General features: G+C 51.3%; 1 protein-coding gene across 1 annotated transcript in view; it reads left to right on the top strand.

The window, feature by feature from the left end:
• The window catches only part of Hs1bp3 (HCLS1 binding protein 3), a 30,851-nt gene extending 7,235 nt beyond the window's left edge, over positions 1-23,616 (top strand). The window contains exons 3-7 of the mRNA XM_034514641.2: positions 1,197-1,404; positions 2,972-3,188; positions 15,524-15,678; positions 16,904-17,039; positions 21,510-23,616. Coding sequence (XP_034370532.1) covers positions 1,197-1,404; positions 2,972-3,188; positions 15,524-15,678; positions 16,904-17,039; positions 21,510-21,783 — 990 coding nt within the window. The 3' untranslated portion in view covers positions 21,784-23,616. The remainder of the gene's footprint in view (positions 1-1,196; positions 1,405-2,971; positions 3,189-15,523; positions 15,679-16,903; positions 17,040-21,509) is intronic.
• Positions 23,617-23,975: the final 359 nt, after the last annotated feature.

The raw sequence follows: 23,975 nt of genomic DNA, 5'->3' as shown, positions 1-23,975 counted from the left end.
CTCCTGGTGGGAGCCTAAAGCAACTAGCTAGTGCACTGGGGATCCTCCTTATTCTTTCCCTGGGAGTTCCTTCCAGGAAAGTTCCAGAATCAGGCTCTTGTGTTCAACTATGGACAGCAGCTTCCTATCCCAGGGGAGTCCCTACTTGGAGAATTCTGAGGTTCCACCCCCCAATGCCACTACACAACCATCTCCTGGGTCTAAGACCTTATTTATGGTGTGCTGGTTATTAAGATGTGGCCCACAGCCTGTCTGGTAACCACCATGCCTTTCTGAGCCCCAAATGAGGGGGACACCCACAGTCCAGCCACACACTAGCATATACACTCAAAGTGGTATAGCCAGGCCTAGGGGAACAGCTCGTCCATGCCTTCGTCCTCAGCATTGCTGCATATTTCCTGGGGAGATGGCCTGGCCTTCAGGGAGTCGCCAAGGAGTTCAGGACTGAGATAACGGAGGATGATGATGAAGGCTGTGACACAAGGCAAGTGACTTTTGTACAGATCCCAGCAATGCCACCAAACCCATGGGGTTATGGCTGATCACTGCATGAAGTCCAGAGCCAGCTGAGGATTCCTCTGCTGACAAAGGCATAGCAAGAGTACAGTATAGGAAAGCACGCTCACTAAGCTGTGGAGAGGTGTGGAACTTGATAGAGGAGGCAGATGGCGATCCATCGAGGCAGCTATCCTGTGGTCTACAGTAAACCAAGTACTGCCTTCAGAGACTCAGGGGACACCTGGGACCACGTGGTAACAGCAGCAGGAGCTGTGGCCTGCTTCACCCAGACCCCCATGCACCTTCGACGCCTGCTCTGCCGCATGCATGTCAGGACAGGCACCACCTGTGCTGGGAAAAGGGCACACAGTGCTGTCACAAGATGGCCTGACACCTGCCAGGTGCCAAACTCACTCTGCTCAGGTTCAGAAAGCCCAGGATAGGTAGAGGCCATGGTCATTTGCAGGCCAGGTTCAGGTCCTTGTGTCAAAGTCCTCCTTTACATGAACCTGCAGGAGTCCCTTTAAGTTACTCCATTATTGTGCCCTTCCTTTGGGACTCTAAGATGTCCCTGGGGACCAGAGATTGAGGCTGGGTGGTGTGTAGAGGGCCTGATGCAGGTGCGTATCTGGTCAGGGTGAGAAAGCTTCTCACCCTTGGTCCTTCCCGCAGGAAACCGCATGCTCCTCTCATTCCAGGTCTCCAAGAAATACAGCGAGATCGAGGAGTTTTACCAGAAACTGTACAATCGTTACCCGGCAGCCAGCCTGCCCCCGCTGCCTAGGAAGGTCCTGTTTGTCGGGGAGTCTGACATCCGGGAAAGGAGAGCCATGTTCGATGAGATTCTGCGCTGTGTCTCCAAGGATGCCCAGTTGGCAGGCAGCCCAGAGCTGCTAGAATTCTTAGGTACCCAAGGCTTTGTCCCATGTCCGGGATGTCTCTGCATCCCAGAATCCACCTCACCACTACGACTCAGTGGGAGGCCCGTTGCCACCCTCCACGGCCTGCATGCTTTAGCCAGGATGCTTAGGGAGTTGGGCCTCAATAACTTCCTGGGCTGGATGGTGAGGGGGAGACCCAACCCTCAAGGGACTAACCTTCTAGATGCCAGCTGGATATTCACAGAGTGACCTCACCATGGCCTTCCTGGCCAACCTTGACGTATATCTCCCTTCGCTTATACACTTGCTATATGTGCATATAACCCTCTGCCTCCTGCCAACCAGACCTGGGAACACTATGCTTGTGCTGACCCAGTCCCCTATGGGCATCACGTGCAGCCCATGGCCCACATAGAGAATATGGGTGTGATCTGACACCCTTGTTCCCAACACTGAGGACCTGATGCTCTTTGGTATAGCATCAGGGAGCTCCCCACACCCATTCTCTCTTATTCTCTAAGAGAAGTCATTTTCTGATGGAGACTGTGGGGGTTGTATGAACTAACACACGTGAAGTGCTTCAGACAGAGCCTATCATCAGAGAGTAGTGATCAAAAGACCACCCCCCTCCCGTCTACTTAAGTCCCCCCTGGGGGAGCATCTGTCCCTTCCTGCCCTGAATGATGGGGCCAGGCCACACCTATGCATGGTACCTATCTCTCGCCCTCACCTTCTCCATCTTCTGGTCAGTCATTTAACTTTGCTGTTTTCTGATCCTGTGGATCTCCAGTTCTACAGGACAGGGCATAAAGACAGGGTTTCTTATATAGCCCTGACTATATTGGAACTCACTACATAGACCAGGCTGGCCTCGAACTCACAGAGATCTGCCTGCCTCTGCCTCCCATGCTGGGATTAAAGGTGTACGCCACCACACTAGCTGAGTGATTTTTATTTTTTAAGTGACTGTTTTAAAGGATAACTTACCAGTCACTGCTTGCTTAGAGATAAGCAAATAGTCCAAACCTATGCTTCTCAAACTGTTCTCTGGGGAGAACTAGCCAGTCATTCCTAGCCTTTCACAGATACATTCATATGTACTTCGTGCTCATAGGCTGTGGTGATGCCAAGCCTCTGTGGGCATTTCTGGGCCTTGCTTCCCCTTTCTGAACTTAACTTTTCGCAAACACCTGTCTCTGAACCATGCTTTGAGAAGCACTGATGTAAGCCCAGTTGTCCTGGGGTGATCCCGTGTTCTAGGATCTTCTACATACTCCCTTTGTTCTGCAGGTGGTGCCCTATCTGAGCATGTCTCCCTGGGAAAAGTTTATAAAACCCTTTTGGGAACTCCTGCCTTAGGCTTGTTCTGACATTCCCCATGGCAACAGCAGGCTCCCTTGGTGTCAGTATCACATAGTGGGGTAGCACAGCACTTGGCACTCTCCCAGACTCTCCACTCAGGTTGAAGCAGAATTTGGTCCCAGGAGGTTGGTTACAGGAATCCCTCAGCCTCAGAACCTGGCTTAGGCGATGGGTGTGGTGATGTCCCCTTGAAAGTAGACACAAGCTCTTATTTTCCTTCTCTTCCACAGGCACCAGATCCCCGGGGGCTACAGGCCTTGCCACCCGAGATCCCTCTGTCTTAGATGACACAGCCAGCCAGCCCGGGGACAGTGATGAGGCTTTTGACTTCTTTGGGCAACAGGATGAAGTCCAGCCGCCCACATTGGGCCTGAGCAACAAGGGTCTGGAGAAGTCCTTGGAGGAAGAGGAAGAGGAGGAGGTGCTGGATCCCCTGGGCATCATGCGGTAGGTCTCCACTTCGTCCGATGTCATTCGCTAGAGGTCTGGGCAATAGGGCTTTAGCCTGGTGTGCTCAAGAGAGTTTGCTCTGCCACCTCAGTATCACCTGTCTTTGTGTCTGGGCTCAGAATCACCCACCCCTCCCTAGCTATATCCCCCACCTATGGCTAACTCCACAGAGTTAACCCCATAATAGCTCGGTAGTACAGACTGCTGGACCCAGTCTACTGGCACTGGGACCTGGCTTCTCCTTGCAGGGTGGCAATGTGACTTGTCTGCCCCTGAGCATGGCTCAGCATCTGTAAGGCAGGACTTCCTTCAGCTCCTCCAGGACAGCTGGAGGCCTCTATGAACGTATGAGTATAAGCACCAAGAGGTGCTGACTGCGGTGATGTGACGGGACAGTGTCCCCTTCACACGCTCACCCCACTCCAGTAGAAGTTGAAGAGGCAAACCAGCTAGGTACATCCTTTGCTTTACTCCTCTCTGAGGCATCTCGATATTACCTGTTCCTAAGTGCTGGCTGCATGGACCTCCCTGTGCTGGCCATGGGGACGGGGCACAGGCTGGAGGAGGAGATACAGAGCCAGACATCTCCCTCCACAGCTCCTCCAGTGGACCCAATGGGCTAAAAACGCAATGCTGTCCCTAATGGAAATCAGCTACTCAGCCATCCCAGAATACTTTTTTTTTTCCTTCTTGGCTCAAGCAAAGAGCAACTAATATTTTCTGTGCTGGGCATGATACTCTGTACTTCCCATACTGGGTCTCATCTGTTCTTTGCCTTGTAAGCGTTGAAGGTGGAGAATGGTACTGGGTTGGCACTGAGTTTGAGGGTTTACTGCTGGGACCTGAATTCCAGCTCCGTCCTTCGTAGCCAAGGCTCCCTGGCTATCCGCCTCATTCTTCAGTTTTCCTCAGTAAATGGGCTCTTGGAAGTACCTACTGCCTGGAGCTCTGGGGAAGATTGTCTAATATGCATAGATGTTAACATTAGCTGTCCTCATAGTCTATCATTTCAGCAGAACCAGACCATCACGGGCCAGGGCACCCTCCTCCACACTGTGACAAATGGGTCTTAGGAATCTACTGCTGTCCTCAGTATACAGACCAGGGAGGCCTGCCTGAAACTAAAGGCACCAAAGAATGGGACAGAGGCGTGTTCAGTGTAATGACATACAAAATGAAATCCCCCATATCGGTGCCCACTCAGCACGGGCCTTCCTCCAGTGTGATATGTGAGCCATCGGCTGCAGAACCTCGAGATCACCACAGAGGCCTCACATTGGCCAAAGCTGCCCAGACAGAGTCTGCAGCGGTGGACTCAGAGAAATCCGTATCCTTCCCTCTGGTACCCTCCAGCCAGTGGGGGGGTCTGGTCTCCAAGGAACAGGCAGTAAGGATACCGGGGTGACACAGGGAGAAGCCTGTAAGGCCCACTCCTTATCAGCCTCACCCAGCCCTAGGGCCAGCACTTTCTTTTGTTAAGGATAAAGCACTGTTTGAACTCCTGCCATCTGTGGTTCTAAGTAACCATGAGTAGTGCCAAACTGAAATGGACTTTTGAGGCTGCACCAGCCTTTGGCTGAACAACACAGTTAGCAAAGTGGCTCCTTTTTTGGGTAGGAAAATACTCTGGGGGTTGGCAAGTGCTGCCTTGAATTTCTTACTCTAGTAGCAGTGTTGTGGGTGGGGGCGGGGCGGAGGTATTAGCAGCCTGACAGCCAGCCTGGGACCACCTGCAGCGAGCTCCGTGCTCTTGGGGGGCCCTGGCTCCCAGATTCCGGGAACACAGCACCAAGCAGACTCCCCTTCCTGCCAGATTTTCTTTTAAGGACCCATGTGACACCAAGTTGGTATTATCTGCTCTGTCAGGAATAATAAGTAATGTTTTTCGAGAGCTTTTTCGATGCCAGGAACTGAGCTAATTGGCATTTGCTTGCGGGAGCTCATGTTACCTCCGAGACAGCACTTCTGAAATTGGCTGTGACCCGCAGTAAATGCGTTGTGCGTCAGGACACACGTGCATATGCTTCGTAGGAGACCAGGCGAGGTCCGAGAGCATAGGAAAGCTCGCTGAGTGCATTCCGTGCTGATGGTTCCTCTCCTGCTTCATTTGTGAAAAGATTCATAACATGCCAAATGGCTTTCTGGGACCATTGCCGGAGACACATGGGAAACAGAGCCCTGGGAGGCTGATACTGGCGTTGCTTTTGTTTTCTGTGGTAGGACACTGGAGTCTCTTAGAGTCAGGTGGCTATAGCCCCAAATGGCAGACCAGAGCTTGGGGCCACCTGCAGTCATCTTTGAGCAATGTGGCAAAAGCCAGGGTAGGGCCCTTACGCATAGGGAAATCAGAAGACTCATGCAAGCAAGGACTTGACCAAAGCCCGGTGGTCTAGTTTGGTTTCTACCACTGTGATAAAAGCCATGGACAAAAGCAACTCGGGGAAGAAAGGCTTTCTTTGCTTGGCTTATGCTTCAAGTCCATCCCCGAGGGACGAGAGACATGAACTGAGGAATGCTCCTCACTGGGCTGCACCTCCTGGTTTGCTTTCTTACACAACCCAGGCCCACTTACCCAAGGTGGCACCGCCCCTGTGGACTGAGCTCTCTCTCATCAGTCATTAATCAAGAAAATGCCTTGCAGACTTCATGAAGGCACCCTGAGGGCGGCTTTTACTCAGCTGAGGTTCCTCTTCTCAGGGAAACAAACTCTAGCTTGCATCAAGTTGACCCTCTCCCCCCCCCCAAAAAAAATAGTCATCTGGTATGTGACAGAGCAGAGACTTCAGATCAGGTTTCCCACTCATGAACACAAGGGCTGCCCGTCTCATCCTTTGGGGTATTCTTTTCCACGAGAAGTTTTGTATTCTTTATTTTCTCAGTTCCTCTAAACACACAGGGCTCCGTCACCCCCACTCTCTACCCCCCATCTCTAACACCCAACACATATCTCTCTCTCTCCCTCCCTCCTCCCCCCCTCCCTTCTTCTGTCTCCCTCCCTCTCTCTCCTTCCCTCCTTCCCCACCCCCCCTTGCTGGAGCAGCCTTCCTGAGCTCAGCCTCAGACATTCCCGGAAGTGGCCACATGGGGGCGCTCGGGCTCCATTTCAGGAGTGTCTGCAAGGGTGGGAGCAGTTGGCACAAAGCGGGAGTCTGCCTGGCCCGGCTTTCCTTTGTCTCTTCAACCTGCCTCTGACTTGGGAAAAGTCAGCCGCGTTATACCGTTAGGGAGCAAAGAAAAGCCCCCGACTCCAGCCCATGGAAACAGCATCGCTTCTTATTTTCTGTTTTGTTTTGTTTTTTTCCTGACCCTGTCCCAGAGCCATGCGGACTCTAGACATAGTACATACTGTTTCACACTCTGCCGGTCCAATTAACGTTCTGTCTCGGGTGCCTTTCTCTATCATAACATATTTTCTGTATTTAACTCTATTTTAGTGTCTATGTGGCTCTGAGAAAATCGTGCCTTGCGCTAAAAACATTTTTCGACGTGACTCAAAAAACACCCTGGTCATAGAGAATGATTGGCAATAGTCCCTTTCTAGGAGCAGGGACACTTCCCAGCCTTCACTTCTCCTACTTCCCCTTAACAAAGGGATTGTTGGTATCCGCGCTTCCACAGTTTGGAATTGGTCTCTCACCAGACTCTGAGCCAGTCCCTCCGGGCCTAGGCTTAGGGCCCAGGCACTGTAAGCCGCACTGTCAGGCCCCGGCTTGTGGACATTGTGCCTTTCACAGGCTTTTGCTATCACAGGCAGTAACGTGAGGAACTTCACCGGTCCAGAGTTGTCGTTCCATAGAACTTTTCATCTAATAGCCTCAGAACAAGGTTCCTGAAAGTTCTGCAGGAGACTGGATCGGATAAAGGCTCCTTGGGGGCTACACATTTGCCCTGTTGAAGGTCCCTTTTTCTTCCACCCTGCCACTTCTGCCACTTCTCCAGCCTGCTTGCTGGTGACAGAGGAGGCAGCTACCTCTTGTCCCTGTCTGTCTGTGAGACTGGCTTCTCTGACTCTCAAAGAAAGGGGAGAGAGAGCCCAGGACCCAAGTGGAAAAGCCCTTTCCTTGGATACTGTTTTATCATTATTTTTATATAGATTGTGTTTCATTTTTCCATGAAGCCACTGCTTGTGTTGAACATAAAAATGGCTTTTTTGTATTTGGATGTAATTTCTGCTCTGAGGTGATCCTCAGTTTTCGAATGCCTGTAGACCGCCCCTCTGCTAGTCCTCCTGGATTTGCAAAACCAGCATCTAGAATCCAAGGCATGGGGTGGTTTCAGTCTTGCTCCCCTTCCCCTTGCCCCCCCCCCATCTCCAAGCAACCCTGGACCGCCTTCCTTGGGTGCCTCTTACTAAGTAAATAACAGTCTCATCACTCCTGTCTTTGAGCCAGAGACACGAAGCCTTTGCTGGCTATTCCTTGGCAGCAGAGAGCAGTTAGGGGTTGTGTTTCAGCCTAGAACCAGGTAGGGATACAGATTCCCAGGTTCATACTTATACTGCAGGAGTTCTGCACTAAAGAATGCAGAAGTCTGAGAGATGCCCTTACATGGTAGAGAGGGGAGGGGTGAACAGGGATCCCCTCTCCTCCTGGTCTCCCACCCTGCTCCCCTTGACTCTCTGCTCTCTGTCTTTACTGAAGAGGTTCTCTGAGGACTAGATTCCAGATACAACAGTGGAGATCCTAGGAGTACCCTCATGGTCTCATATCATGGCTGGCCCCAAAGGAGCGAGGGAGACAGAGTCAAAACATTCGACCACGCTTACCAAGAAGCACAGTTTTCCTCTCTGTTTCCCATCCAGGTACTTATTGTCCTGGCCCAGCCTCAATGAAGGGACTCCAGGGAGTATGGTTCGCACAGTGGTTTCTGTCCTTTTTACTTGAGTAGCAAAGGCTTCAAGGGTTCAAAAGGAAAGCCTCACTCAGACCCCTGATGTAAAAACCAGACCCAGGTAGAATTGTCTTCATTTGGACAGATGTGGAAACTAGATCTTTGTCCTCTAAAGTAGCCCTAGATAACTTTGGAGGAGACTGGGGCCTCCTTTAGCATAGCTTGAAAGCCAGTGGGGAGGCTGGAACTCCCGGATGTGTGATGGTCCCCAAAGGGATTCAGAGGGTTCAGCGTTCCAATCCCAGCTTTGAAGCGGACCACTGGCAGTTTGCTGAACTCCAAGCTGCGGCTGCTTCCGTTGTGAAGAAGTTAGGGTTTCGGAAGCAAAGGGACCTCCAGCAGGGTGGAGACAGCTCCAGTGAGCTCTCTAGCCTTTCAGCAACTTTTACCTTTCCCACCAAAGCCCCCAAGGGTCTAGGCCCGAGAGTCCAAAAGGAAGAAAGGAGAACTCGTCATAAAATGTTGTAACTGGTTTGTATTCCTCCTGAGGCCTTCATGTGTCTTTCATATCAGATGAACTATAGAAGGCAATACCTCCTATTGTTAAGCAAATCCAAGTGCCAGATAATAGTTTATGGGCGTATGGGGATGGCACCTCCTGCCAAGTGCACCTGCACAGTGGAGGTGGCTGGCTGGCCTCCCACAGCTCTACCCCTAGAAGAAGAGGTTTGCTCGACTGAGCCCTTGATGGAACTAATACTTACCTGATTCCTCAGGGATAGAGTCGTGGGGGGTCATGTCTACCATCCTCCTGCTTGAGGCTGCCCCCAACCTCAAGCAGTCATAGCATGACAGTCTGTGTTCAGTAGGAGGTCGGACTTGGTGTTCTGGGTAGCTGAGTTCAGAAACATTAGTGAAACAGCAGGTGCATCCAGAGAGTAGGCGCTTCAGCGACCCAGTGGGTACTTCAGACTTTTCTCTGCATGCCCAGCTGAGACCACTACCTATGTCAAGTCTGGACTTCTTCAGTTTTTTTGTTTGTTAGCTTGTTACTCAAGTTCTACTGTGTAACCTTGACTGTCCTAGAACTCACTCTATAGACCAGGCTGTTCTCAAACTCAGAGATCTGCCTGCCTCTGCCTCCCCAGTGCTGGGACTACTAGCGTGTGCCACCAACAGCCCCCTGACTTTCCGTTTTTATCCATTTACTCTCTGCTTGGATGCCGTGGGTGATGATGGACAGCTCTTCAACAGTGGCAGCCAACTTCCTCAGTCATGCCAGCAACTAGAACACGGTGGGATATTGATGGGGACCGAAGAAAAAAACTCCGCGAATGAGCGTGTACAAAGGCTGCTTGCTTGTTCTGCAGTAGCGGGGTGGAACCGACCACCAGCACCTGCATATGGCAGAGACTCCAAAGCAGACAGGCAGGGGGTGAGAAGCCTCATAGTAGTCAAAAGGGAAGGCAGGGACTGTCACTAGGGGTATGTCAGCATGGCCACCTAGAAGCAGGACTTCTGGGTCTTAGGGAATTGTTAAGGAGGTGTGTTTGGCTTGCCTTCTCTGATTGATCCCACTAAATTGGAAGTGAAGGTGACAGTTAAGCAACCTGGCAGGTATTGATCATGCTTGTCCTTTGGGGACTGAAAGCTGCAGAGGGTGTAGTTTGCTGCAGGCTCTGGTCAGTGTCCTCGTAACCTGGCCCTTGTCCCCTTGTGCCTATTGTATCTCTTGGAATAACTGCAGCCTGAGCAAGGCTGGATAGTAACCTCAGGGCAAAGGGTGGCCCGCGGCTGGCGAGACAACTTGTTTTCCTGGTGGTCTGTGGTAGGTAGGAGACAAAGCAAATGAAATGGTGTCACCCATAATCTAAGAAGAGGGAATCACTACTGAGGTACTGGTCCCCAGCCTAGGCCTTGGCTCTGGAGAGCTTGGAGAGGCTTAGGCTGTTGCCATTGGGGTCCACAGCAGTGGGGCCTGCCCAGGATGGTTCCTCACACTGGGCCTGTTTTCTTGTTAAGCCCACAGTCATAAGCTAGACATCATGAGACAGCCTCGAGCCCCTGGCCTTGCCCAGTGCCATCTGTGTTTTCCTAGGTCGTCCTCCTGACTCCCACTTACCAAATTAAGAAAAAGGACTCAGAGGCGACCCAGGTGTGCAAAGCTGTGTTCAACCCTGCACTCCCATGAGGCATAGCTACTGTACTTCTGCTCCTATTCTACCCAGGCTCTCCCTGAAGTTCCAGTCTATTCCATGAGGTGGCCTGACCCTCAGGGTAGTTATCCCTCCTGGCAGTTGCTGCCACAGGAAAGACAGGAAAGCTGTGTGTGGGACCGCTGCAGGTAAACCTGTCCAAGGATAAAGTTCAGGAAAGACTGGGGAGATTGCCTAAACAAACCCAGAATCCACATAAAAACAAAAAACAAAAAACAAAAAACAAAAAAAAACCTGAAGTGCTGGCATACACTTATAATCCTGGGACTGAAGCACTGGACACAGATGGATCCCTGGAGTGCACTGGCCGGGTATCTTACCCTGCTTGCTGTGCTCCAGGCCAGCTAGAAACCCTGATTCAAAAACCCAAGATGGACAGTGCCAGGGAATGACAGCTGAGGTTGTCTTCTGGCTTCCACACAGATGCACAGGCATGCTCACACGTGCACCTGCTCACACAGAAAAAAGATTGTTTGGTAGCACCCTAAGAGTTTTCTACAATTGAAGTAAACAGCCAGATTTAAGGTTAAGATGTGGGAAATGCTTCATTTTTAAAAGCAGGAGAGCAGCATCATTGGAAAAGAGGTTTGTTGCCATATTTGGTGAAGTATCGCCCTGGCTTTGAAGGTGGTCTGTGTGTGTTGTGGACTCCCCGCCTTCTTTCCAGACCCAGGCAGGCTGGCCGTGTCTACAGGCCCTCTCTGTTACTCCTTTGCTCTCAGGTCCAGGGCAGCTGGTGCCCGTCACTGGTTGCCGCAGGAAGTGGATGAGTCTGGAATGGCTCCACAAGGTCCCTGGGTGGCCAGAGGGGAGGCTGCTCTCATGTGTCAATCACTGTCACCAGAAGTGCCTGAGCCACGGGGAGTGAGACACTTCTTGGCCAGGCAGAGCTTTGGAGCTGTCGGCAGCAGCTGCCACATCTCCCTGAGTTTGCTACGCCCAGCTCTGAACATGGCCCGGCTGTGCATCTGGCTCCTGTCAGAGACACAGCAGGAGAACTGGAGTCTGTACATCAGTATGAACATACTTACACATGCCTGCGGCCGTGCAGGGGCTGCTACCTACCTCACACAGCCCGTGCTGGGCAAGATGCCTCTTTAGGTAGCCCTCAGGATCTACACAGGTTTGCCAGTAAGTTGGGGGCTGCAGACCATGTTCTGCCAGTACGTGGCTTTCTCTCCTGTCATGCTGAGGGTGAGCTGTGTGTCTGTGGACAGCTGGGTGGAGGCTGGCCTTGGGAAGCGTAGGAGGAAGAATGCTCAGAGCCCAGTGACTCAAATCCAGATGAAGTGATGGAGCCCATCCATCTAACACTTAGGTTACAGTTCTTGTATTGGTGCCGTAATGTCCCCTCCAGCATTTACCCTGACCTCCCCTGCCTCCGGTGCAGCTTTGTTCCTCAAGCCAGCCCATATAGTCTGTGAGGGATGGCTTCCCCCTTCCTCATCACCTTGAAGGATTTATGTTCCTGGTTATGCCACCATCAGACTCCTTCAGTGTGCAGGGTGACTGACAGATGGCCTGCCAGAGATGCCCCTCTACCCTCATCCCACTAGGTCAGCTGCCTGTTTCCACATTACCTCCCCCGGGAATCCCTCCCTGTGCCTTCATTGACTCCATCCCTTTGTGCTCCAGCTGTGACAGCCTGGTTTTTCCTAGGTGGAATGACCCGGTGTCTGTGACTGACTGCTCAGCTCACAGCCTCTGGGAACAATTGCGTATGCATCTCAGGGGGGTCTGTCCGAATCACCTAGAGCAGGCATCTCTGTGTGGGAGGTGCTTGAGGAGTTCTGTCGGAGGAGGAGAAATAGACAGGTTGCTTGCAGCTGAAAGGCTGGCAAGGGGTATTGTTAGAAGAGAGGCAATGGAATAGAAAAGGGGCTTTGTAATCATGAGCTCTGAACTGCTGCTCTGACCCCTCATTCCCTGTCTTATAACTGTCTGTCTGTCTGTCTGCCTGCCTGCCTGCCTGCCTGCCTGCCTGTTTCTCCTTTCCTTCCAGTCAGCTAATCTCTCTTCCTTCTATCTGATGACTATCCAGCTACACAGGACAGATGCCTATCTGTCTGTCTGTTGGTCAGTTGGTCAGTCTGTCTGCCTGCCTGCCTGCCTGCCTTCTTCCTTCTAGTATTTGCTGAACACCTTTCTGCAGTTTTAGGATCAATCAGACAAGACCCTAGAGGCTTCCAGGTCCCCTGATGTCCCTTGTGTTCCCTTGGGAGATCTGAGGACTTGGCAGACAGGAGAGCCGGGTGGGCTGGGGTACAGTACAGACAGTGCCTGACTGAACACTCGTGTGCTGAACATCTGCTTTATTTCAGTTCAGCAAAAATCACAGATATCACCAAGGAGGACAAAGATGTGAGTCTAGTTTGAGAGAGAAGCTTGCCCAGGAGGATGGTCTAGCCTCATCTGTGCTTGTCCAGGCTAGACTGAGCAGAAGTGGTGCAGTGGTTGAAACCTCCCTTGCCTGGCTTCCAACCTGTTCTCTCCCAGTTCCCTTCTTCTTCAGGTGTCCCCTGCTCTGTGCTTCCTGCTGTTCTCAGCCCATAGGAAACCTGGCTCCCCTGCCCTCTGGGTCTTTTGAGTGCATAGCATGTGTCCCCAAGGCTTGTTTCTGAGTCTGCAAGCACAGGACACAGAGGGCAAAGCCCCAGAACGGCTGGAGCAGCCTCAGGCCTGCCTTCCTGAAGTGACAGGGCCAGGGGTTGCTTCGGGTGTAAATGGGGTTCTCTGCCAGTCACTGCTGCAGAGCCCACTGGATCCAGGGCCAGGGGCCAAGCAAAGGACATTGTGATAGGTGATCAAGGGACATATTGGTGGCAAAACAGAGTCCACAGTTCTCTTCCTGCCCTCCACCCCCCGAGCTGGTCCAGGGGCTCCCAACCCAACTGATGGTCACCTTCCACAGAGATCTGAACCCTCTAGGCATATTGACGCAGGGAGCCTGGACTCTGGCTATCCTTGCTAGGGCCATGGCCTCTGTTAGTCACCGGGACTGTTGATTCTGCCTGATAAATAAAAATATGGGGGAGCCCTCCCACGAGGAGCAGCTGAGTTCACACTGTAGGATCTGAGAGGAGCTAGAGCCAAGGCTTTCTGTCTATCAGGCTAGAGACCCTTCACCCACCCGGGCACCACAGGCAGAGCACAGCACTTCACCATGGTGGCCTCTGTTGACGTGTACATACTGCAGTAGGGACACAGATGTCATCACTGTTGAAATGTGCCACTGTCTCCCCAGAGGACAGCAAGGACAGCCCCAAAATGTCCGGCCTGCTGGGCGACCTTCACTGGATACTCGATGCCTCTGAACCAGGGAGGTTTCTGGGGGAATCGTCACCTCAAAGTCCCCGGCCTTGCAGCACCCAGGGACCTGGTATTTTTATCTGCCACTGGCTAGTCTGTGTTACAGCTTTTGGCAATGACCAGCCTCTGTGCAGTTTGCCACTGTGTTGCCAGCATGAGCTCAGAGATGACCTAAGTCCAGTGGAACTGGCTGCCAGGCACTCAGGAGAAAGTGATCCTGGTTTCCAGTAAAAAAAAAAAAAACCCTTTTGCCATTTATAGGAATCTTAAAATACCTAACGAGGCAGACCCCGGGCATGAGGTCAACTTGTTAAAATAAAACCAAGTTTGTGATCTAGAGACAGTGTCACAAAGGCAGCCCAGGTCATGTTATCCAGCAACATGAAGCTTGCCTGTCCAGCTGGGTCAAGAAGTAAAACAGTGGCACACCCCAGAAACCTCCCTGGTGGCCCCCAGTTTCCCACCACAAGCATCCCAGGGCACGAGTTCATCAGTCAGTGAACAGGTGTGGCAGAGCCAGGCCCAGCTAACTCCAGAGGAACTTCAGAGAGGAGTAAGCTACCCTACCCATGGGAACCATCACGGTGCCTAGAAGGGCGGCAGGGACACTAGAGAAGACAGATGTCCGGTGAAACAAGGTCTTAGGCTGTGTGGTGGTTAATATTGCCAGTTTAACAGGATCAATGAATAACTAAAACACTAGCCTCTGGGCGTATCTGTGAAGTGTTTCTGGATTGGATTAATTGAGGTTGGAAAACCCACCCTAAATATTGGCAGCACCATTGCATGGTCTGGTGTCCTGGACTTTGTAAAAAGGGGAAAACAAACCAAACACTATCGTTTATCTCTCTTGGTTTCCTGATCACGGCTGCAGTTTGCCCAGCTGCACCTGTCACCCTGACTCACCCCCATGGTAGACTATACCCTCAAAGCGTGAACCCATACAATCTCTGCCTTCTTGAAGTTGTTTTGTAATTGTTGTTCTTCAGTATTTTGTCCCAGACAAAAGAAAAGTCACTAACATAGGCTTCTTTCTGCTCTCTTGGACCCCATCCCTTGAACTTTGAGCCCCAGCTCACATCTGCCCCATGTCTAAGTGGCTGTGGAGGACAGCCTTCTGACCCTGAGGTCTCTGTTAAGTAGCCCAGCTGTCTTAGTTAGGGTTTCCCTTGCTGTGAAGAGACACCATGACCAAGGCAACTCTTATAAAGGACAACATTTCATTGAGGCTGGCTTATAGGTTCAGAGGTTCGGTCCAGTATCAAGGCAAGAAGCATGACAGCATCCATGCAGGCACGGCGCTAAAAGAACTGAGAATTCTACATCTTGTTCCAAAGGCTAACAGGAGAAAACTGTTGTCTTCTGGGTAGCTAGGAGGAGGGTCTCAGAACTCACCCCTACAGTGACACACTTCCTCCAACAAGGCCACACCTACTAATGGTGCTGCTCCATGGACCAAGCATATTGAAACCACCACAGCCACCTTCAGAAGAAAAGCATGTTGTCAGGCCCATGGACATGAGGTGGCATGACACCCAAGCGGGCTAGGAGCTGTAGCCCTAGCCACCAGTCTGGAGTCCAGACAGCCCCTCGCTTCTCCTGTCCTTCCCAGTCCCCACCACAACTGAGCACAGTACCTGACTCCTTCAGTAGCAGGTGTCCCTTCTCTCTATGTCAGATGATAACAACGCTCATTCCTAGCACACGTTCAACCCGGTGTCCTCCCTGCTCCCTGCTCTTGCTTGTTTGACCCCCTTGGGTGAGGAGGACATGTCAGCTGGAGATTTGATGACTTCCGAGGTTGCTTCACCTGCCAAAAGCTCTGGTTGGGCTATCCCCGGCCTTCCTGTGGTCCTCCGCTGAGCTTCTTCTATGTTCCTTGGCATCCAGAAGGCCCCGGCTGGGCTGAGGACCTGGGAATGACCAGTAGGCCACCTGTGTAGTCATGAGAATCTTTACCTTGTGTTTTATCTCCAGCTCCAAGAAGCCCAAGAAACAGCTAGAAGTGGCCGTGAGGCCCAAGCCTTCACCTCGGCTCACCATCTTTGATGAGGAGGTAGACCCTGACGCAGGGCTCTTCAGCTCAGGCAAGATGGTGTCCCCCAAGAGACCTCTGGAGACCACACAGGACGGTAAGTACTAGTGTTGTTCTTCATATTGGCTTAGAGCTTGGTGAATGTCTGCATCCCTGAGCAAGTGGGTCTCATCCTTGCCCCATTTAGATTAGGTATGTAGAGATTTCCTGCTGGTGTCCCTCATACCTGGTGTCCCCACAGGCTGCAACATTTGGGGATTACACACTTACTCTGAATGCCCTCTAGAGGAGAGAATGACCGGTTTCTTAGTTGCTTAGAGACCTAGTTCCTTAATTACATCCGCAGCCTCAGGGGCACTGAAGCTCCCTGGAACTGTTGAATGGAAAGTGGATACTGACCTACCTTGGGCATGCATGTGACTCCGTACAGTTTTTAATTTTAATGAGTGTATACCAACCACATAGATTCCACTGCAAGGCGTGGTGCAGGGTTCAGAGGGAATGCTTAGCAGCTTTGGGACTTTTCCAAGTGTCTCTGACCTTTCCTCATGCCTGCCCAGGTCCTCCTCCCCAGGGAAAGAATTGACTGTAACTTATTGATTCGTCCATTGCTTAGTGAACATCCACCATGGGAAGATCCAGTTCAAATCCTCAGCCTTAGGGTTTCAGAGCCCATGGGGAGATAAAGATAGATAATATCACCCAAAAATTCAACACAGCTCAAGTCTCTCTCAGGGCTGAGCAGAGACACGGGTTTGCATAGGATAGCAGGCATCCTGGGAGAGAACGCAGCAGTGGATCCCAAAGGCCAGGAGGCTTAACCAGGTCCGCTGGGAAAAGATGCTTCAAGTAAAGACATTTCTGACATTCCCAAAGGGCAGCTCATGTGGGAGAGGTTAGGAAGGCCTGGGCTCACTGAAGATGGGCCCTGTAGGTAATTTATATCTGTTGCCTCTGCTTGTCATTCACAACCTTCACAGGATCTGTGCCTGCTGGGTGCCCCTCAATACCTGTGGGCAAGCTCAGGGGACCCTGTCCTGCCAGAACTTTGAGGAGCCTGGTGCAATGTCCTGAGAAGTCCCTTCTGCCAGCAGTGAGAAGTCCTCAAGGACTGGAACAGAGTCAGGCCAAGGTGGACAGGCAGCTCAGACCCGTACAGAGCTGCTATGTTCTTACCTTCCTTTTGCCCTACTGGCTCCCACCATGTTGCTTTCCTTGCTCACTCACTCGGATGCAGTAGGAGGTTTAGCAGACCTGTTCTCTGGCATCTGAGGATAGACAAGCACCTCCTTTATCATCCGCTACTTCTTCTCTCCCCGCAGCCCTGAAGCTGTTTGACGACCCTGACCTTGGCGGGGCTGTCTCCTTGGGTGACCCTTTATTGCTGCCGGCTGCCCGTGAGAGTAGAGGGCTCTCATCCAGCCCAGAACACAGGGATGCCTCCAAGGATCTGTTCAGGTACTGTTGTCCCCAGGAAGACTTCATTAGCCTATAAACCCCAGTGCAAGAGTATCTTACCAGCTTCAGCCCATGAGGGAGGAGGGATCCAGGCCTGGCTAAGTCCAGCAGCTATGAGTGGCCAAAAGGGGTGAGGATTTGCTAGCAGAAGGCTGTGGACAACCAGGGCATCCCTACTGGCTCCACTAACTACACTCATTTTCTTCTCACGCTTCTATTTTAATAGCTTCTCTAAAGGAATAAATTACACAATTGATGAGCAAGTATAATTGGTATAAGTGGTGTGGGTTCAGGAACCAATATAACGGACCCTTGATATGCTACATCGTACTCAGAGAGAACAAACATACTTCAGAACAATGGCCCAGTCCGCCAGGAGGGTCCTGTCAGAGGGAGGGGAAAGCCATGGTTAATCTGTTACATGAAGGTTGGTTGATGTCAGATGTGGTAAAGAAAGAAAAAAAAAAAAAAAACCCACGATTTCCTTAGAGCTTACTGTGTGTTTGGCGCTGTAAGAAATTTGCCTCACCACAGACAACCTTATTTATCCCTCACGCAACCCCTAAGATGGCTGCTGTTCTCTTCGATTACAGAAAATAGCATAGGGAAGATCACCTGTTCAATGCCACCATGCCTGGCAGCCTCTGACACCACCTCTCTGTTTCCAGCGGAAGCCTTGGAGAAGAGACTTTGAGAGACCTGCCTTCCTGTCTCAGGCTGTGGTTCCCTGACTTTTCCTTGTGCCACAACCCAATTAACAGTTGGTTCCATTACGGTGTCTCTGCCTCCCTATCCGTGCCCCCCCCCTAGGATGCAGCACGTGTTTGGTGAGGTGCATGAGGCAGAGCTGCCTCCTTCCAGGAATAGTTTAAATAGCACTGAGGCCTGTGGTCCTTAGAGGCTGTCATTGGCACCCCTCCCCTCGTTAGCAGCCCCAGGCTATTACACAGCCCTCTAAGTGCCCGCCAAGCCTGAGTCACCTCGATGGCGTCTTGTATTTACATCTCCCAGAGGCCCCTGGCATCTGTTCACTCTCTCCTCTCCTAGTGTGTCCTCGCTCCTGACATCCTGCTGGCTGGGAGGGGCCAGAATCATTGTTAATCCATTAGGGAAGAAACTGAGGCACGGGGAAGTCCGACAGTAGGGTAGATATGCCCATGGGACGGATGTCGTCAGGCCTCTCCTGCATCGCATATTATAAACCCTTACCTTTCAGTCCCACCTTCCACGGAATACTGTTCTATGGGTGTGTCAAGGCAATTTTCCCAGGATTCCATGGCCAGATGACACCAGCTTTTAGCAGGCTTGTCATGCACAAACAAACACAGCTACTCGGCATTTCATGATCTTATTGGTCCCTGGGAACTTTCCTTTTCATTGTACCTCCCTATCTTGCACAGCCCCTGGGAATCACAGCTTAAAGACTGTGAGTTTCGCATCCCTGTCTGCATTAACAGACATCTGGCCATGAAGAACTGGCTTCCTGAGAGCAGGAGCCAGAATTTACTTTTCTTTGTGCCTACCTTGTTCCTGTTAGTGACCTGCTTCTTGGCAGCAGGCTTTTGCTCCATCATCACTGTTATCCACCTGCCTGGACATTAGTTCTCCTGAAATGGTAAATGTCTGAGTTGTTGACTGAGCCAAACGGACTTCAAGAAGCCTTTATCTCAGACCTTGAAGTACATCTGTAGCTGAGTTCTGTCCTCTGTGGGGCGTAGGGAGGAAGAAAATGCTGTGGCTTCAGGGCACAGAACACTTCAGGACAACCACCTCAACCCTCACTGGTTGGCCTCATACCACCTGGATCTGGAAGAGAGAAGAGGTGGACCTGGTGTTAGTTACACCTGTTCTGAGGAGCCCTTGTGATCATCCGTATGCTAAGAGTGGCCATACTGGCCAGGCTGTAGTTGGCCACCTAGGAGACCCCTCCCAACCTCAGCAGATCCAGCTGTGACTTGTCCCAAGGAGTCATGACTAGGCTTGAAATCCAGTCTCAGGCCTTAGCTACCATTTAACTTTCCTAAAGAGCTCTGGAGGTAGTTCTGACCCTTTGAGCTTTCCGTGGGCACCCGTGATGTCCTGTAGGGGATGGAAAGGAAGCAACCCCTTGACCCAGTGAGTCAAGAAACAACTGGCGAAAGCTAATACACATCAGACATCATAGCTGAGACTGGCAGGAACAGTCTTCCCATGGATGACACCCCCAGCATCTCCTTACAGGGGCTGGTCTTTCTAGAAACGAGCCCACCCATTCCCTCCGTGTCTAGACTCTTGGCTCTGAAAGCCCCAGTCCCCCCAGAAATCAGGCAGGACAATCCAGAGCTCCCAAGCAGCTGGTTCCTGGCAGGCGGTTCTCTGGGAAGCTCTGTGCTCACTCAGGCCTCTGACTAGGCTTTGTGGGACTAGAGCATTGTTCAGACCAAATGCGCCTCTGTCCATGCCTGCCCCCCTCCCCCATCACAGTCCTGCTGGGGTGGTGCTATAAGGACACACTGTCCAGGGCAGAGAGCCTCCATCACAGGCCTGAATCCTTTTGCTTTTCATTCCTGCTGCCCTTTGCTCTCTGTCATTTCCCTCTCCAGGATCCTGCCGTTTAGTGGCAGGGCTGACTTTCTTTTTCTTAAGAACCTGACTTCTTCATGGCCCCCTTCACTTTCAGATCTTCTCTGTCCGGTTGGGGTTCCCTGTGGGAGGAACGAGACCTTGGCTCTATTATAGCCAACGCCTGCTCTGTTTAACATGCCGCTGGCTGGCTGTCCAAGTCAGTATGTGCAATATTCCCTTAGACTTGCAAAGCACCTCCTGTGTGTTGTTTTCTTTGGTCCTTACAGGGATCCCTATGAGGTTAGAGGAGCAAGAACACCCCTCCTTTACAGATGAGCAGAGACTGAGAGAGCCAGAGAGGTGGAGTGGCCTGAGGCCACCCGCTAAAGGGCTGCCACATGCAAAGTAGAAGCCAATCCTGCACATAGCTGCTGGACAGCACTTAAGGCCTCCCCTTCCTGGAGATGAGGAATCAGAGCGTGAGGAAGCTAGGGGGCCCTCAGGTTGTCTCTTTCTGTGGCTGTGCTGTGCCTACCTGGCCTGACTCAAGGATGTCTGTGGAGATATCCATCACCACAAGGGATAGCCCCACCCTGAAGCTGGAGAAGGGGCCTCCCATGTAGTGGTACCCAGGAAGGTGAAGAGAGCCAGCCACCAATAGGTCGGGTACTTTGTTCTCACCCATGGAGTCCAAGACAGGACCCTTCTTTTTGCCATAGCTCAGTTCGCACCTCTGTAAAATAAGGTCCGTATCTGCTCCCAGTGTTTTGAAAGCATCAAATAAACTAAAGAAAGCAGAAGCACCAGGCCTGTAGGAATCACCACAGTGCGAGCAGGCTGATGGGGGTAGTGTGTTAATGAGGCTGTGTTTTGCATATCTGGTTCTGAGATAGCTCCTCTGATGGGGACTCCCAATACAAGTTCCCCCAGGCTAAGAGCAGGTGAGCAGTGAGCCATTGGTCAGACTCTTCAGTACCCAGACACACTCTCCTCCTTGCCAATCACTACTAAAGCCTCATCCCATCAGCCAGTGGGCAATCAAGGACTCACCATCACCTGGACATTTTTTAAAAAATTTTTTTTATTTTATTACTTTGTGTGTATGGATGCTTTTGCCTGCGTATGGATCTGTGCATTGTGTGTATGGTACTCTCAGAGGCCAGAAGAGGGATTGGATTTCCTAGTACTAGAGTTACAAGTGATTGTGAACCTCTGTGTGAATGCTGAGGATCAAACCTGGGTCCCCTGGAACAGCCAATGCTCTTAACTGCTGAGACATTGCTCCAGTCTCACATGACCCAATCCTAAGGAGCACTGGCTGAGTCCACTGCAGCCTTTACTGGGCTCTATCTAGAACCCGAGTGACTCAGAGATATACAGAGGTCAACAGACCTCATCCCACGGCAGCTCAGAATCCAGTGTTTACCGTGTTTCGGGATGGAGTTGATTTAGCTTTATGTTGTATCTCCAAAGTCAGACATCCTTGTTGTGACTCAGACAGGACTAGAGCTCCCCAGCCTCTTGGACTGTAGCTTCCCGTCTGCAAAATAAGACACGTATATATCCTTCCCTGAAATAGGGATTTGAGAGACAGATATGATAATGATTCTGAGGTGCTCTGGCAAAGGCCAGGAGTCTGGTACCAAGCAGCAAGCAGTTATTCCTAAGGGACTGGGAGTCAAGTCCCCTGAAGACACCAGTAGGTTTGAAATGTTGTCACCACCAAGGGACAGGCTCTACTCTTCTGGCTGCTGTGGATGGGGGGGGGGGGGGGGCTCAGAAAGACCTGCCTTTGGGTTTCTCCTCAGTGCTGGTAGGATGAGGCAAGCTAGTAGCTATTCAACACCCATGTGATTGGTGAGGCTCCAGGCTCTTGGCCTTTTGTGGATATAGTCATGCTAAAAACTGTTCTCCTTGCTTCTCTAGAGTTGAAGAAGACCTGGACCAGATTCTGAACCTGGGATCTGAACCAAAACCCAAGCCTCAGACTAAGCCCAAGCCTCAGACTAAGCCCAAGCCTCTAGTCCCAGCTAAGCCAGCATTGCCCAGGAAACCAACTCTGCCTTCGTCAGTGGACCCATCAGAAACTAAGGCTGGACCACAGAAGCAGCAACAGATCCAAGCTATGGATGAAATGGACATATTGCAGTATATCCGGGACCATGACACACTTGCCCAAGACTCCCCCAGCCTCTTCTGACTTCCCCACAACCCTGCCCTTCAACCTATGCTGGGCCTGGGGAGGAGGCCTATCTATGAATATATGGGTTCTGCTTGCAAGACAAGGACCACCAATGGAAGTGGAACTCCATACCCTGCAGTCCCAGTACCACGCCCTTTCTTTTTCTCCTGGGCTATGGGATGGCAAGGACTTTCTGCAGAATGTGGAGCTGGGAACCATAGGAATCAAGCTGCATCATCCCCACCCAGCAGGCTTTGAAAAGGAGGGTGTTCATGAGCATGTCTGGTTCAACAGGGGCCTGACCTCAAACGGAATGAGATCAGAGGACAGTGTCCCCCAGGGAAAGGATATCTTCTGCATACTTGTACCCATTGGCTCTGCCAGCTCAGCATGAGAAGGAGTGTTTATCCTGAGTCTAGGCTGGGCTAAAGGAGTACCTGGGACAGGCCACTCTGGACTCTCTACTTGGCATGGCTGCTAGGTCCCCAAGGTGTGTTCTGAGGAGGAAGCCCAGCTCTCCAGACTGCCCTGACCCAAGTCCCTTCTCAGTCTCTTCTGGATTCCAATGCTAAGAAGAAAATGTAGGCCCAGTGTTGTCTTTCCAGGGCACAGAGGGCTTCCAGGACCCCAGGCCTTTCACTTCCTTTCCCAGGAAAGGGTCTGGCCAGCCCATGGCCCTTTGGATGTGGCTATCAACAGAGTAGGTCTTAGCATCTCCCAGAGTTTAGCCCACTTGAGACTCCAAGGTCTTGTCTGCCCTCAGGATCTGAACTTGCTCGTTAGACTTTCTCCAGTGGTGCCACCAGCCAGAAAAGAAGGAGCTGTGCCCCGGGACAATCCTGTGCCTTCCAGTAGCTGCTGTTTTGTGAAGCAAAGAATGTTATAGTATATTCTTTGTGTCAGGAACTTTTTTTAAAAAAATGAAACACATAGTTTTGGGGGGTTGTTTGGTTTTTTGGGTTTTTTTTTTTTTTTTTTGGTTTTTTTTTTTTTGTTTTGTTTTGTTTTTAACAAAATGCAGCCACTTTGTTCCTTGGGTCAGTTGTGCTTCGCAGAGGCATTAGAAGGGCCCATTTGGATCCAAGAGTCACTTTCAGGAGCCCCTGAGTGACACAGTTCAATTGTTTGTTGCCTTCAGTGTCTGGGGTCCCCAGCTCCTACCTTGTGGTAAGACCTACAGGATCAGACTAGGAGTATCAGGTCTGACCTCTTTCATCTCACCATGTCCCTTGTCACCTGAGCAGGCCACCTGCCTAGGCATAACCAGTTCTAGGTGGAGGACCAGAATACTCTGCTTTACTAGGTTGAGGGTCTAGATAGCCCCCACCCCAACTCTACTTCTCTTTCACCAGCAGGCCTTCACCCCCTTCATCTCTTGGTGCCCAACACTCAGCCCAGTGCCCAGAAGCCCCTTCCTCCGTGACTACAAAGGAAGGTTCAGATGGCCTAGTCTTGTGTGGAACCACCCTACTGTATTCCCTGGGCATCTTTGGGCCCTTCTCCCTCTATATCCACTCCTCTGTGCCTTGGCTACCAGCTCTCCACCGCTTTGATACACACCTTGCACCTGGTTTGAGTGACAGATGACATAAGAGCCATGGGTGTATAGGGGCTTGGATGACCATGGACTTATCCCCACCTGGGGTCCCTAACAGTACCTGACCTGACCACTCTCTAGTGTGATTTTGCCCACTAGTGGGGACTTGTCTGCTGTGAAGCTTTTGGGACACCCTGGCATGGGTGTTTGCCCCACAGATAGTCTTTTCCCAATCATGACTTGTTTTGATCAGGTCTGTAACCTACAGCCAATCTTTGTCTCCCAGTTATCCAGTAAAATCTATGTGTGATGAAGCCAGAATTTCAGTGTTGTTCTTTTCCGTGCCTGGGCTAAGAGGAGAAAAAGTGGTGGTGGTGGTGGTGGTGGTGGTGGTGGTGGTGGTGGTGGTGGTGGTGGTGGTGGTGGTGTGTATGTGTAGAGGAGATTGCCCTTTGTAACCATGGAAGGTATTCTATGTCTCTGACTCTCTGTATGTTTTTTTCTCTGTATGTCTGTCTCTGCTTTTGTGTACATCTCTGCCTCCATGTCTCTGTCTATCCCCTGTCTCTCTCCCCACCTCTATCTCTGTCTTTCTTTCTGTCTCTCCCTCTTTGTTTCTCTCTCTCTCTCTCTCTCTCTCTCTCTCTCTCTCTCTCTCTCTCTCTCTGTGTGT

The sequence above is a fragment of the Arvicanthis niloticus genome, chromosome 11 (genome assembly GCF_011762505.2).
Source record: "Arvicanthis niloticus isolate mArvNil1 chromosome 11, mArvNil1.pat.X, whole genome shotgun sequence".
NCBI classification, from domain to species: Eukaryota; Metazoa; Chordata; class Mammalia; order Rodentia; family Muridae; genus Arvicanthis; species Arvicanthis niloticus.
The sequence above is the reverse complement of the archived record's forward strand: the minus strand, read 5'-3'. Positions and strand labels throughout refer to the sequence as shown.